The sequence below is a fragment of the Leptosomus discolor genome, chromosome 6 (genome assembly GCF_034619465.1).
Source record: "Leptosomus discolor isolate bLepDis1 chromosome 6, bLepDis1.hap2, whole genome shotgun sequence".
Taxonomy (NCBI): domain Eukaryota; kingdom Metazoa; phylum Chordata; class Aves; order Leptosomiformes; family Leptosomidae; genus Leptosomus; species Leptosomus discolor.
The window spans coordinates 44,210,065-44,226,220 of record NC_141396.1 but is presented as its reverse complement, the minus strand read 5'-3'; the positions used below and the strand labels follow the sequence as shown (position 1 = coordinate 44,226,220).

General features: G+C 44.9%; 1 protein-coding gene across 1 annotated transcript in view; it reads left to right on the top strand.

The window, feature by feature from the left end:
• The first annotated feature begins 914 nt into the window (after positions 1 to 914).
• FAM171A1 (family with sequence similarity 171 member A1) overlaps positions 915 to 16,156 on the top strand; it is an 86,989-nt gene continuing 71,747 nt past the window's right edge. Inside the window, exon 1 of the mRNA XM_086467074.1 lies at positions 915 to 1,008. Within this exon, the coding sequence (XP_086323200.1) occupies positions 915 to 1,008 (94 nt within the window). The remainder of the gene's footprint in view (positions 1,009 to 16,156) is intronic.

Sequence of the window (16,156 nt, the reverse complement as noted above, 5' to 3'; positions counted from 1 at the left end):
ATAGCGTTTTTTAAACAATTTTGCATAAAACCCGGTAGATAGGTGCATTGTACCCCGCTTTAAATACGCTGCCGGGGCCGTGCGCGGCCGCGGGACGGACCTTGTGACCCGACACGTCTCCGCAGTGCCGCTATAAGCCACCGCGACCGTCTTCCCCCTTGTTCCTCCCGCTGGGCTGCGGCTGAAGGCGCGCCAGCCGCCGCGGCGGCGGACAGCGCTGCCGACGAGGCCATTTTGCAGCCGTGGAAGAAGGGAGGGAGGGCGCCGGCCCCCGCGGCAGGTAAGCGCGGCAGCACCTGGTGGGGGGGAGGGAGGGGGCCGGGCTGCCTGCTGGGGCTATGCACCTGTCCCCGGGCGGCAGCCGGTCTACGCGGGGCGGCGAGGGTCGGCTCGGCTCGGCGGGGCCTGGCGAGACCAGCCGGCAGCCCCGCTGCTGGCCGGGGAGCCGCGGCCCCTCACCCCGCGAAGGGCCGGATGGGGCGGGGCCGGCAGGGGGCGCTCTCGCGCCGGGCCCGCGGCGCCGGGCAGCGGGTGCTGCAAAGGGTTAAGGAGCGGACGGAGGAGCCTGGCTGCCCCTGCCGGGAGACCGGGGAGGGAAAAAAAAAAAAAAAAAGAAACGGACGAAAAAAAATTTAAAAAATAAAACCAGACAGGCAGTCGAGGCCGCGGAGCACTCCCGCCTCTCCTTCCCCCCGCCCGCCCGGGGGGACAGCGTGGGACGCGGAGGCCGGGGCGCAGCGGCGGGTCGACAATGCAGCAGGCGGAGAAAGCAGGAGGGGCAGCGCACGGCAACATGGAGGGAGGCGCGGAGCAGGCCAGCCCCTGATGCGGCTCTTTCTCCTCCTCCTTCTCCTCCGGGCAGCGGCTCCGGCAGCGATTCCTTCCCTGGCGGTGGCTGGCGGCAGCGGGTGGAAATGAGCAGGTCGGCGGCGCTTCTCCTTTGCCTGCTGGGCTGCAACGTGTGGAAGGCGGTGACCAAAACCTTAGGGGCGCCCGAGGCGGTTCAAGGTCGGTGCGGGAAGGGCGGCGGGACTGGCCCGCTTTGTGCGGCGGCCCCCGGGGCGGCGGGGGGCTGTATTGTGAGGGCGGCGGCAAACTTGGGGGGGGCGAATGGAGACCTCTCCCGGCTCCCGCCGGCTGCGGGGCGCCGCCCGCCGCAGACCCCCAACAGGCCCGCGGCGGAGGCGGGTGCAAGCTCCGCGGCTGGGGAGCTTTTGTTAACGGAAGGGGCAGGGGCTGCCGCTGGCCTCATTGTGCTGCCCCCTCCCTCCCTCAGCACCGCCGGAGCTGTTGCATTGCGTCCTTTTCCCCTGGTTCTCCCCTCCACCGTGCCCGCTACACGGCCCGGCGCGGCGGTGAGAGGCGGGCTGAGGGGCACCGGCGGCCGCAGGGCCTGCCGCTGGGCGTGTGGGGCCGCCGGGCTATGGGTTCGCCCGCCGCCCCGGGACGTTTCCGGGCCTCGGCCGGGTCTTTTGTTCGGTGCGGTGGGTTGCCCGCCGGGCGGGGGCCTGTCACGGCGCCGGGCGGCCGCTGGTGCCCCGCTGCAGCGGGGCAGAGACGCTTCCCCGGCCGGGCAGGGTTGTCCCTCCCCTCCACCTTCGCCCGGATGGGAGCAGAAACCGCGGCGGGGCAGTGGCTGAGCCCCCCGAGAGGCCCCTGGGGCAACTCCTGGGCCGGGCCGTGGGCCGCTCTGCCCTGGTCCTCACGGGTGCCGTGGTGAGGCGTCCCCTCGGCGGCGAGGTGCACCTGCCCTGCGCCCTCGCCCCCGGTGGAAGCACCCCCCGTGCCCCGCGTGCCCTCGGCCTTGCGTTTTGTGGCAGGAGGGCAGCCCCTCGGCTGGGGAGGGGGGACGCTGCGGCAGCCGGGACCACGGCTGTGTTAGAAAGCAGCAAACTTGGCTGCCTAAGGGTGCGAAACGTGCCAGGAGGAAACGCGTCCTCCGCCGTGGTCGGCGTTAGCCTTGTGGCACGCGTTGTCAAGTGGCTAGATATGTCACCTGGGCTGAGAGGTAGTATGCTGGTGTAGCCGATGGGTTGGCAGCGTCCTTCCCTCTGTGGCCGGGTGGAAGTACACCATGCAAAGGGCACGCTCATGTCCTGCTTCCTCCGAGTTTTCGTGTCCCATGTGTCGGCAAGAATCAGTAAGCGATGCGTGCCACGGGAAGGGAGATGTTACAAGTAACCTTTTTGAACTGTCTTTCGTGGCTGTATTTGCGGTACACTAAGATCTAGGTGGGCTGGTGCTGTCACACAGTATTCAGAAGGTACTGGTATCTTGCAACAAAACCTACCACGGTAGGCAACCTGACATGGAATGTAATGTCAGATTCTGCCCTTTTTTAAAGTACGAAACAGTAGCAGTTCTGGAGTAAGAAGTACTAAACTAGCTCAGAGGCCAGTAAATTCGGCACTATGCTGAGTTTATTGGTAAGCATGCCCAAAAACCAGAACTGTGTTCATCTCTTGAAGCTAGCACTTTAGATACCAAGGTAATATCAAGATCTATTGTAATTTCTTTGTCATATGGAAAATCTGTTTCATAAATGTCATCAAAGTGGTGAGGTATTGGCAAAATTAGTGCCTTTCGGCTGCCCTGTCAATTGCATCTTCTATTGCCAAGTTTAATTCACAGTATGTGGAAACAGTTGTCTCTCTAGCTGCTACATCCACGTCAAGCCTGAGTGCTGATTATTTAAGTAATAGCAGATACGTCAGTGAGTAGAGAACGCTTCTATCTAAATAGAATGGTCTAATTTTATCTTCCATGTAAGAACATCTGAGTTTTCATGGATAGCATCATTTTCCAAGGTCTAATTATGAGCCCAATCTTTACTCCTTTGACATGTACATTGGTAAGTGGATATGTAGAGTTGATCTGACGTTGAAGTGTATTCTGCTCACTGGTTACCAGAGACTTGCCATGAGTCTTTCCTTGATAGTTTACGTGATGCCAGCCTGTAGCCTTGAATAAGTTCCTCCTCATCAGGTGTGAACATCTTCTGGGGAAAACAGTTTTCATACCAGGCACGTTCCTTGTTTGTATGCTGAGCACAGTAAGTGCTGAATGGTTGTAGAGCCTAAAGCAACTGACTTTCCCTCCTGCCCTTTTAGCACTGTGGTGATAGTTGTAGATACTGGTGAAGGGCCATTGCCAAAGTTCAGGGATGTTTGCAGATGACTGACTTTCCCCTGTGGCTGGGAAGAGACTAGTGAAAAACCAAAGGACTGGAATAAAGGTGGAGGGGAGAAAGCCAGAGGATGCCATCAGGGAGTAATTGCTTTAGCCGCAGTATTTATTATTGCACAGGTTACAGGAGACTATGGCAGAGAGCCCTCCTTGTGGTAGGACAGATGAGATGAGACTCTCTTAAGATGCCTGTGTTAACAGACCAAATAAATAGCTGTTGGATTTGGAGCTATTTGAAGGTGGGATTTGTAGTCAGTGTTCTGGTTAAGGAAGGGATCAGGAGCACTGCTTTGCATCGAGCCTTTCTTTCTTTCGCTGCTCTCAGCCATGTGTTCAGACAGTCCCAGCTTCAGATTCCGCTCAGCCAGACTGATTACATAATTTGTGAATGTGGAAAGTACTGGTGATTAAGCTCTGCTGTTAGTGCCCTATTTAGAAAATTGGATGACTTTGGGATGCTGTTACCTTATTTGATTCATTATGCAGATCTGTTGTGGCCTCTGAACGTCCGTCACAGGTACCCTCTAAGTTTCACTGATTTATTTTCTTTGATATGGTAAAATCCACACAGGTGAGTTGTTTGCTTTGTCAGTGTTGATGGTTAGAGCCCCAGCAGTGAGGTTGCCAGAAGTCCATGAAGGAATGCTTTAGGTTTGGTAAGGCTTTACCTCTTTAACTTCTCTCCGGTACTTAAAACCTGACAAGTGTTTCAGATGAGGACTAAATTATAGTTTCAAGTTTTTTGGTGGGTTTTTGTTTGTTTATTTTTTAGTTGTTCTGTCAGGTATTCCAGAAATTAAATTGATTTGAATGCTGAAATGAATGCGTAGAAATTTTAATTAAAACAAAAAAACAAACCAACCCTTAAGCTGCATTCCTGTTGGGAATTGGTGGTTTTGGCTGATAAGTACAGAACAAATACGCAGTGAGTTTTCTTCATATGAACAGATCCATTTTAAACTTAGGGAGCCTTGGAAATAGGAAATGAAGAGTTACTTGAAGAGGTAATGCTAACCCGGGGAGACTGTAAGCAAAATCATGAGAAGGGGTTAACTTTCTTTGCCTGTAAACTTTGCTTTGCAGTAGATGATGAGGATGATTCATTCATACATGCTAGGGAGGCTCTTTTAAGAGAAACCCTAGAATATTGTGTTGTAGTGCTGAAGTCCAGTATTACTTCTGTCTGTTGCAGTGGGTATTTGTTTTAATTCCTGTCTTCATTGCTGTTCATATTTCATTAGTTGTTCAAAATGAAGAAGTTATGAATAATAAAATAATGCATCTTGAGACGGTGTTAATTGCCCTGCGTTGCTTAACACAGAGGTTAAAACAACCTTCTTCCTCCCCCTCTTGTGTCTTTTTTTTTCTTTAAGCCTTGCGTTGACACCTCTTACTGCTTGAGACTAGAACCTGGTTCATGAAGTTTTTAGGGATAGCTGCTTTCTGTGCCAACTTCTGGTCAAGTGAATGGTTTCAAATAGCAGTTGCCTCTCTACAGGAGAGGTTTCTGGTAGCAATGAAATGCAGTTTTACCATATGCCTGTTAAATTAACAGGAGCCTGGTGTATGTATTTGCGCACTGGGGACGGAGACGGGTTGTGCTTTTAGTTTTGTTGCAAAACTTAAATCTCCGGTGGTTTTGATGCATGGAGGAGCAGAAATGTCACTCTGCCTCCTGTTAGCACAAACTTCAAATTAGTTTTTTACTCTTGTCTTCTGTGGGCAGTGACTAGCCATAGTCTTGGTGCGTGGCAGGAAAATGCGTGGTGAGGAAACTCGATGTGTAGGTCGTGTCAGTATAGGTATGTGTAGTACCTGGCAGCTTGGTGGTTCAGCTTCAGTGGCATTTTGTAACAACCCTGCTTAAAGTTTGGCTGTTGGATAGCAGAGTGGTTGGGAATAATGCTTCTCTTCCACAAATCTCAATTACTCTAGTACATTTGATCAATACAATTGTGTCCTGTACCTTGAGTTTATAATTTAGGGAGATAGTTATTTTTCTAGGAAAGATAGAGGCAAAGGCAAACTGAATAGTCTCTCTAAAATACCTGCAACTTGAAATCAAAGTGTACACTTTCAGTATTTCTGTTACCTTACACACTGATTACCTTCTGCAAGCTGCATTTTTGGTAGGATTGATTTCCCTTTGCTCCACTATATATTGTTTCTGCCTGCACATATGAAGAAAGGCAACTTCTGGGAGAACTGCACTGTTGGTGTTCTGCCTCTCCCACGTCAGTGGTTTTTATGATTTACCTGTCAAGGAGCACAAATAAGGGAGGCGAGAAGCCTATGTAAAAGGTTGTATTTACTAGAACAAATGAGTTTAATACTACTAAATGTAATGCACGCCAATAATATACACTAAAGCATTTTGTTTTGGGAAATGTTGAAGAGAACTGAGTGCTGTTTTGTTGTCATGTTTTGTTTTTTTTTCTTCAGAAACTCCAGAAACATTTTCCTGTAAGCTGGTTTACATTAAGTTTTCAGTTAATGTAATAGCTGACTTGTTGTGCATGGATAATAAGCATTACACACGTGTTTTTTACAAACACCATCTTTAGTTTTATTGGAAACTGGAAAAATATGTATATATTTGTTAATACAGAGCCATAAGGATGTGAACATACTGTAATTTCTTGTTGCTTTTAATAAGTGCATTGAATCTTTCACTTTAAAATATTAAGACAGAATCATATTTGACATAATCACGAGTCTGAGCCCTTGAAAGTACTATTTAAGTATATTTCAACATAGAGCTACATTTTCTTTTCATGTAAAATGCCAGTGTTCTGGTTCAGATATACCCTGTCGCTCTTTTGTTAGCTTGAAGAGCGACAGGTCTTGAGACACTCTGAAGGGAAAATTCATTCATGTACAGTATAGTCTGTAAATTTGGCTCCCTCACTAGCTAGTTGGGGGATTTGGTATATTTCAACAGAACCGCTGTGGATATGAAGTGTTTTGAATAGAAGAGGTTTCTGCAGGCAAGGCACAAAAGTCTCTGAAATCCAATACCAACGCTGTCTTTTAATTGTTCCAACTCTTAGCTTTTGCTGTTCTGTGAGCTGTCACTGCCCATGCTGTGCTGTGGAGTCACACTAGAGAGTGAAAACCTGTCTCTATCCATTGCTTACACCTTGTGCACCAGGAGGTGAAGCCTCTCTGTTGCTGGGAGTGGGAACCTGTGCCGTGGAAGACTCTTGCTGTGCTGCTGTAATAGGTGTTTTTCAGATGAGGAGGCAAGAGCACACAACAGAGGGGACCCCACATAAGCCTTGCTGGACTTGGAATGACTCTTGTAGGGGCCACCCTCAGCACTTCTGCCCTGTGGGATCCAGGCTTTGAGGAGACACAGTGGCAACTGCAGTTAGCAGGGAGGAAACCGAGTGTGGGGGAAGCCAAGGGGAAGGAAGTAGCAGCATCCTTTTGGCTTGGGGACAACAAAGGAGCTGAATCCAACAAGGTGCAAAATACTTCCAGTTTTCTTAAGTTCTAGCTGAAAAAGCGCAGAGAACTACTGTATGGGCGTGGTAGGTGTGAGTAATACAATAGCAATGTTTAACAGTGAAGGGGAGCTTACCTTGACAGTCAGTAATTGCGGAGATAAATAAGAGGCAGGAGCATAAGGTACTCCTGCTTTGTTGAAGGAAACAAAGAGGCCTTTCTTCTTTGTGCAGTAATTAACAGAGGTGATAGCAGAGTTGGGAGCTCCCTCTTGTTTCATCCCACCTTTGTGATTGTCATTAATGAAAAAACAATCTTTCATCCTGTATAAGCAAGGGGATATACTAATACAGCAACAAGTATTTCTCAAATGATGTTGTGAGACTTGCTTGATAATAAAGCAACAGCAAATTAAGGTAAATGTTCTATTTGGACTGTTGCTGGAAGGGAATTAATGTATTGGCAGTTTTGTCCAGCCTTCTTGTTCTCCCCCATACCGTGAACAGTTGTGCAAAGTGAAGATCCAAACATCTCATCTCTCAGTACTTGGTATGCAAATGTAAGGCTCCTCATGCGAGGGGTATACAATTGTGATCCAGGGTAGAGGCATCTTGTTGGACTCGGGTGTCTGCAGTCTCCAAGTTTCTACATCTTAGCTAGTCATCCATTGTACAGACTTGAAGATCTAATCTTTTCAGCTAATGGAGCCGAGTGTCATTCCTGTCACCTGGAATAAGTGCATTTGGTCAGATGAATCATGCTGTGTGGCTCTCCACTGACTAGCACGGTAGCCTAGACAATGCTGTTTGTACTCCATGTAGTCAGATGAATCTTCCCTCGGATGCTGTAACTGGAAGTTTCATCAGCGCGGCGTTGCCCTCTGGCGCAGACTTAGAGCTACTGAATATGTACCATGTAACAAGCTGTATGAAGGAACACACACTCTTGGGTTACCTGGCTGGGTTATCTTGCATTTCTCAAGACTCAACCAAGAGTTATTGCCTATTTACATTTCTAAACCATTTGTCTTTGTAGCATTATGTGTATGAGCCTAAGTGTTTCACTCCCAAGAGTAAATAAACAAAAAGAAAAGTTTAGAAACAAGTAAGGAGGCTTGCAGAGTTGTTTGGGCTTGTCTACATCGTTTTTTCCATGTTTTTAATTAGTTTTGTATTCTCAAGGGTTGATTTATTCTGGATTAAGCTGCAATGTTACTATCACCTTTGTCTGTCTTCTCTTACTGGCATTTGTGTAGCAAGGTGGTAGACCAGATTGAGGAAGTTATGCAACTGAGAACTCCTGTATGCATCAGTTCAGTCTTCACCTGGATCACTTCTCCAGTTGGATTCATTGGGAATTATACAAATGCTGTTGCTGATGCAGAGGAAAGGGCTCAGAGGAGCTGATAAGGGAAAACAATGACTTTGTGGCAGCCATATCAGTTGATGCAGGATTAAATTGTTTGTAGAACCGTAACTAAGATGTAGGGCACAACATTTAGCAAGTTTTCTTAACTTTTTTTAACTTAAAAGTTACTGCTGAAAGGAGACAGCTATTGTCTGAAAATGTGATGCCACCCCATTGCTCAAAGAAAAAGCATAAAGGATTTCTTGAAAACTAATTTGCCTACAGTAGACAAAAAAACTGCATTAGCAGTGAATACTGGCAGACCTGGACCTAGGTACTGGCAGACCTGGACCTAGGTACTGGCAGACCTGGACCTAGGTACTGGCAGGTGATTTGAGAGGCTTTCAGCTGTGACCGTCTCTCCATCAGGACAGGTTTTTGTTTCTGCCTCAGATACTCCAGTTTGTACCCTGCATGGTAGTTTAAACAGAGCTTCATCCCTGGTTTCAGCTCAAGTGAACTGGGAGATGTAGTGCTCAGGAGTGTTTCTCTCAGTTGCAGGGTAACAGTGGGTTAGTACCTGAGGCATCTTTGCTCTCTGGATGTCCCAAATAGCTTGAGAGGAAGTGATGCGTTTGGCCTGTTTAAATGCCGAAGAGATGTAGAGGGCAGTAGTGGGCACTTAGCATAGCATTCTGGTAGAGTGACTTTTGTCAGCAAGCTGCCAGCGTAGGATTTGGCATAATTAGCGCACGATGCCTGATAGTGTCTGGTCACTCTCGGAACTGTCGGTCAGCCACAGTGATTCCAGCTTTCCTCCAGATAATTGCCTTGCTTTCCTTAGTCACTGCGCTTCTGCACTGATGTCTGCTAGATTAGGGTGTCTGCTGAGAGATAAGAAGTTTTCACGCCTTATCCTCCCCTTTCTCCGTCTGTCCCGCTGTTGGCCCTCTCATACACTGAAAGGCTTGGGGCACTTTTGCTGCAGGCTGGCAGGAAGGTCTGCTCGGGGGTGTTTATGGCCCTTTCTTGTTTCTGAGTTGGGCAAGCGTTGCTAGGGAAATAAATGGGTCCAGGAGCTCTGGAGAGAGGGCTGATGGTCTGCAGGGGGTGAGGCGGGCAAGGGCGGCAACATGCCACTGGGCAGCAGGGCGATAAACTGGTTCAGGCACCGCATTGTGTTTGCAGAATGGGTGGCATCCGCTCAAGACGGAAGCAACAGTTGCTCTCTGCTTCCCTCTGAATTGTGCTCCTGGCAAGTTCTGAAACCTGCTGAGTAGCATGCTGACCTGGACAAATATTACAGTAGTTTAAAAAGCTACTTGTGGTAATAATGTTGACAGATACAGTGAAGCACAGCAATATACTTGCTCTTTTAGCTTTACTGCTAATACCCAGAGTATTCTTGCAACTCAGCTTATTTCAGCGTGTGGTGCTGGGTTGAGGTCCTGGCAAATAACTTAAGTTTGAGCCAGTCTCTAGGTTCATGATGTATGATTTACAGGAGCCAGGGACACAGATGTTTGAAATGAGAGCTGTATTTCTGTTGTTTTGCAGAGTGCCTGTGTGTGTGGACTGTTACTTTTTTCTCTACTATGAAAACTTTAATATGAAGAAGCTCATTTTCTCCAAGAGTTAAATTTTTCTTTGTGCAGGATAGTTATTTCATTCTTTAGTATACTGCTAGTTAAAACTTTTTAGAGGGAACTATGGCATTAAACTTACTCAATATAAATATTGTTGCTAGCAGTCTATGTGAAAACTTAAAATACACTTGCTTCAAGCAGCCTGAAGCAGTAGGAGCAAGAGCTTCTAATGGGATGAGTTTCAAGTGTACTTATTGCTGGAAGCTATTGAGTTATAACTGCGGCAGGCTTTGGAATATTTAACTAGTAAAAGTACTTTAAAAATCAGTGGTTGAAGGAAGAGAACCTGATGTACTAGAATTCCTTTTGAAAACTGTTAGTTTTTCCAGACATTTGATTAGATAAGGACTTCCTTCTTTAGATCAGATATGAATAGCTATCTGCCCCGTGAAGCTTTACCTCAATGAAAACTACTTGATACCCTTTACCCATGTTCAAAATCTTGCAGGAGATCTTGTTTTAGTCAGTAATTTTACCCGTGAGTATGTAATTAATCTTTCAGTAACGTTCTATTTTTTTTTTATATTTTTTTATTTTTAAAAAAGGCATGGTTAACTGCTGCTGCCAAAAGAGCTGAGTAAGCCCTCTTGGCAGATGTTGTCATTAGAAAGAGGGTTGAAGCAGTGTCATGACACAAGCTAACTTTCTGCACAGAAAAAATCCTTGGGTTTTGAGGGGTGAGGGGCTAGGTAACAGAGGAGAGCAGTTCTTGTGGTGGTGTCCTAGAAAGGTAATGTTTTTTCACGTGTGCGAGTTAATACGTGCTTTTAAATGAATAGTGTAAGTGAATAAGCATAAGCAATAAATGAAAGTCCTTACTTTCATAAAGTCTTCTGTGGTGAAGAAAAATCAAAAAAGAATGTATATAAGCTCTCAAGGTCAAACTCTTATAAATAAGTGGTAGACATGTAGATTCCTTCAGAGCAGCAGAGAATTTTGTTTACTGTGGATGATTGCACATAAACAAAGATGTTTTTTAATATCTGATTCATTCAAGTATTAAGTCTCGCATCAGTTGGCCACTCAGAATGATCAAGTGTCATTTTCCCTTAGCCCTAGCCTAATTCACGGTGGAAAATATTGAAGCTGAAATTCTTATGGACAAACACTCTCAGGTGTTTTTTCAGTTCAGGTATTATTTAATCTGCATGCCTGTGCTTACAGAGCTGTGATGATTTTACATTTCCAAGAAGATATATATTGAATTGCAGGAAGAGGAAATGCACATCAGTGTTCGCTGGCCATGACTCTGATGTGGGGCAGAAATTTCATTGCTTCGCTGTTACTTTATACCACTCTGTCTGCTGCTGTACAGATTAACAGCTAGTAAGGATGTACTCCTAAGTAGTCCATCACGAAAGAGCTTTGGTACATCTGCAGGCTGGCTATAAACAAACAGTATGTGACAGTATTGGGTTGCAGTGATGATCATTGCTTACTTTTGGGCGTGTCTATGCAGAGATAGTGAAGTGCAGCCTTCATTACTCCAAATTTTATTAAAATTCAGAAAAGCTTTCTAAAAGCCCAGAGGCTTTGAAGGAGATGCATATGTTTGCCAAAAGGAGTAGGGCTTTCTCTTGCCGAGTTGCATCTCTAAGTTATTCGTACAGCATCTTGAGTGCATAATAAAAGTTAGTATTAATAAAAGGACATATCTTCCTTGGAGAAGGAACACTCATTGCTTACTCTCTAGTCACAAGATGAGGAAGATACTTCTGTTGTGCAGAAGATAAGGTCAGGAGTAAAGAGAAAGTGGAGTGACCAAGATGGAACACTGTCTAGGTCAGGGCAGGGAAGTAACCCAAGGACACACAAGAGTTGGGTCTTAATTCATGCCATTTTAACATGCCATGTTTAGGGAGCTTTTACTTAATTTGCTGGTACTCAGTCATGGCAGTTTCTTCTTTCACCCTTGTGAAATAATTTTCAGATTTAGTCACCCTTTTGCTTCCATTACATGCTTTTCTTTGTGATGCTTGCATGAGTGGGAAGGGTAAAGCCAGAAGGCTGCCCAGCTGGGGCTGGCTCTCGGCCTCCTGGGAAGGTAGGCAGCCCCACCTGCTGCACTGGTCTTCAACTTGAGGGCATTGTTTGTGAGGAGAACACAGCCACTTGTCCCCAAAATGGATGGCAAGCTTGGTTTCTGAACGTATTTATGTGATGAAAGTAAGGGGGGTGGGGGGGAAGGGCGAAAAGCATAAAGATAACAGGATGGTGTGTTAAACTTCCTATATAGGAAATGAAGTTTGAATGGGTTCCAGCTACAAGTACTAAGAAGCCTCTTCTCTTTCGTATTGCTCTTTCCCTCACCTTCCCTTTCCTATTGAGTTGAGCTTAATTTTTAACTTTATTTCAGTCTGCCAGAAGACAACCTACATTTTCAAAAGTAATCATGTAAACAAATCTGTATTTCAAACATGCTTACAAGCTTGATGTCGCTAGTAGCATCAGAATCTTGTTCCATATTGTTAAGCAGCAGGAGGATAAAACACCTCAAATCCAAGGTGCTGTTACAAAGTCGGTACTTGTCTGTAGTTGCAATGCAGAAGATACCGTAAGAAGCAATTATTTTGATTGAGGCAACACAGATAAATGTGGATTACGGAGAATTTTGCTGGTAACTAATTGAACTTGTAAATAGTGTTCCCTGTGCTCCTAGTATAATATTTGATTTATTTTTTTCTCGTTTTAAACTCAGACTGATGACTCGTGATTTTATAAGGTAGTCATGTTTTGCATTCACTGGACCACTTTGGGAGGGGAAATAAAAATATTGTGTTTTATACCACGTTAAACAGAATAGGGTTCAGTATGTCCATTGATCCCTTTCCTTGTTGTGAATTATTCAGATACTAGTATGATTGTTAGGTTTTAGGGGGTTTTTTAAGCCTTATAAAGAGGAGAACAAATACAAACATAACTAGGTATTATATTGATGCTAGGTATTACCTTCACACCTGATTTTATCTCAGTTTGTGTTAATTACCAGATTTCTGAGACAAAAGTAGTGAGTCAGTATGGTTAGCTTTCCTGAATGACTTTTCAAAGTTATCAATTCGGTGTTTACTGGAGTCCTCCTGTCCTGCTAGGAAACTGGGCTGGATACAAGTGCGATTGGAGACCTCGGTGTTTGTGCACACGTGTGCAGGCGTGCACACGTGCTTGTCTCGTAAGGCCATATGGTATGAATCAAAGTGTACCTCACAGTAGTAAAACTGTAATGCATTTTCCACCATTTTCAATTATGTGTTCATGGCATTATATTCTGTCCTTTGAACAACTCACGGTGATTGTCCTTTATAAATGGTAATTATGCTATGAAATTAATCTGTTATCCAGGGTACTTGGCTTTAGTTTTGTCCTTGGATTGCTGTGGCTGTTTCAATAACACCAGAAGTTGTGTCGTCTTTTCTGCTTGTTCAGAGCAGCTTTGGCTTGCAAACCTATACAGATGTGTGTGTTCTTTCTTGTTCATGGCAATACATTTGAAATAAACCCTTGCTAGCAGATAGAAGGCATGTGAATTAATCGAGTGTACTTCCTTGTTCAAGATTTTTAAACAATCTGTTGAGGACTCTAATTAAGCATCACTGGCTTCTGGTCTTTTTTTCCTGCAGTTTTTGTGGTATTTGCATACTATTATCAGGATTTCTTACAATTTTCCAACTTTCTCAGAAAAATTGTATTTTAATATTAGACTTTTTAATCTTCTACGTAAACGTATAACACTTAGAAATCTCTCATTGTAGTAGCTCAAGACATTTCAGCCTTTAGTGTGTGATAGTGCCTTCGATACTATTAAAATTATCCTTTCTAAAAACACAAATATGCTTAGCATTAAAATGGAGAGCTGACCTACTTTTTGTCTTTTTATCTGTATTAAGATAAGTAAGGTTCCAGAGGTAGTTAAGATACCCTAAAAACTGACCAGATGTTGAATCTGATGTATTATTCAGAGCCGGTGAATTCTGTGTATTTCTATTTCTTTTTTCCCAGCTCAGTGGTGCTTTGTGCTAGAGCCCGTGTGATTCTATATTGATGCTTTGTGACCAAAGGAAAAAAAAAAATAGTATCATACTTCTGAGATCATATTACCCCAATATAAGGTAAGACATTTAATTAAAGCCACACTGCCTTGTAACAAGAGAATGGGAGTTTTGTGGATATTCTTAATACAGGTGAAAGTGGCAGAATAATGTCAGCTTCTGCAAGTTACATTACTGAAAATCAGTACTAGTAGGTTCTTCTCTTTGGTGGTGATAGTAGGTCCTTGGTTTCTTACTACACCTGTACTCTTAGTATACCTGTTTGGAACTGATAATGCTGCTGGTTTTCTTTATCAGAAATATAAAGTATTAAATAAAATTATGCATATTTAGGTAACATAATGTGTCTTCTACATGGATCTTTTTGTGCAGTTTGTAAACACTCTTGTTCTGTCTCTTCAGAATGTCTGGTGGCTGAATCTTCTACCACACTTGTCACTTTTGACAAGAAGACTTCTGTTGCCAGCAGCTGTGGTGTAAAAATGGGCCTTGGTGGAGTGGCCAGTAATTTCTTCAGAGTCATGATCACCTTGACTTTCAGAGGCGATGAACGTGTGTCCTCCTCAGTGTGCTCCTATGGCTCCCTTGGAGCAAAGAGCACACTGAGGCCAAAGTATGAAGAGATGAATAGTTCATCAGGGAGTTGTTTCCTGATTCTTGTTTCTGGAGGCTGTCCATCCTCATGGTGATTCTGGAGACACTTTATGCATTGTCAAATTCACTTGAACTTGCCTCTGACCACTGTTTTCAAACTGTGCATTATAAAAGTTGTGTTACCTGTGGGTTTACTCATGAGTTAGTTGTCTCTGACAACTTGGAAACGTTTCAATGTGTCCTTCCAGTTGCTTGAAGTACAGTTGCATTTCAGCTTCTGAATACTCTCATCCACATGTCTCGTTCTTCTCCCAGATTCTTAATCCCCTTCAGAAGAGACTGAGGAGGATTTGGCTGCTCAGTGTTTCCTGGAGAGAGATGCTGAATGTGTAGGTGGAATAAGGCATTTCACTGGCCTTTACGACCACACAGGGATGTGCATAGATGGGGCTGTAGCTAGAACAGTGTGCTTCTCTCTGTGGTTTTCCTGCTTGAGGGAAACTTGGTTAGCTTGACAGCCATGGCAGTGTCTCATGGCTGCTAAAGGTTGTGGTGTTGGCCAGTCCTTTGTATTTTTGTCACATTGCCTCCAGACTTTGAAGGTCTGTCCTCTTGGCTTTCTACCAACTGAACTGCAGCTTCTTCAGTGTGGGCTGGTGTGACCCAACATTGAGCAGCAAGCAGGCTGTGCTCCTTCCCACTCATCCCAGCCCCGCTACTGCTGCTTTTCAAGTAACTGCACCCAGGTTGTATGGATCCCTGCAATAATTAAAACAAAAGGATCATTCTTACAAACATTTTGTGGAGGAAATGAAAAAACAGAATCATCTTATTGGCTTCTGTTCAGAAGAATGGTGGCTGCTGTGCAGTTGTTTTTGCCTTGCTGCGTGAGCTTGGAACAAATGTCTGATTGTTTTGCTTTCAGTACTTGCAGGAGGCAGATGCTGGGCTTGCACTGTGAACCACCACTGTAACTTCTTGCTTGGCTGTTATGTATTTGTAAATATCAGTAGTACATGAGGGCCCCAGCTTGTGGCTGGAGTTCTGCTGGGTTATTGCTGCTTTTTTTTTTTTTTTTTTTTTTCCTTTTCCCATTGGCACAGAGCTAAATAGCAGAAGTTCTGCTTTATGACCCCTTCTAATTCTGTAAGATGTGCATTAGGGAAAGGCAAAAAAGGTAGAAACAGAGGAAAAAAGTTCAGATGAAAATGCAAGTAGTTGGAAGAGGTAAACAAAAGAAAGAGGATACATGAAAGGTACTCATCTGTGTCTTACTGGCTTTGGCTGCTTGTTTGAAACCGGTAAGAGAAGAATGTGTCCACCCGTATTTGCCGAAGGCTGACGTGCTCAGGACTGCTTCAGAGCTACTATCCTGCAATACTGAGCAGGAGCCGGAGCCAGAGAGTATTTACTGTTCATTAGTTCTTGCTGACAGCTTGGGGTAGATGGAAGTGAATACTTCTAGAGGAAGGGAATTTAGTGCAAGGTTATGAAATGATTGCGTAGCAGTTTATCTGTCTTTAAATGCTACCTTCTCTGTCCACATTGGGCTTATCTGCTTTAAGGGGGTTTGTATTGCCCAGATATAGGGGCTTGGTGTAGTGATGTTTGTATGATGGAACAGCCTGTCTCCATAGGTGCAGGAGAGGAGCTTATGGGGAAAAAGGGTATATTTGAAGAATTATAAACATAAGCATTTCTTTTTTCTTACTCAGTTGTGCAAAAGCTTCAGTCCTAGGTATTCTCTTCAAAGACAGTCCCCAATGCTATGTGGCGCTTGCCCTTCAGGTCTTGCAATGCTGACCTTGTCTCTGGTCTGATTACACTGTGGCTGGATTTTAGTGCTATACGTCGGTATTTACTTTTTGAGCACCTTTAACAAGAAAATGC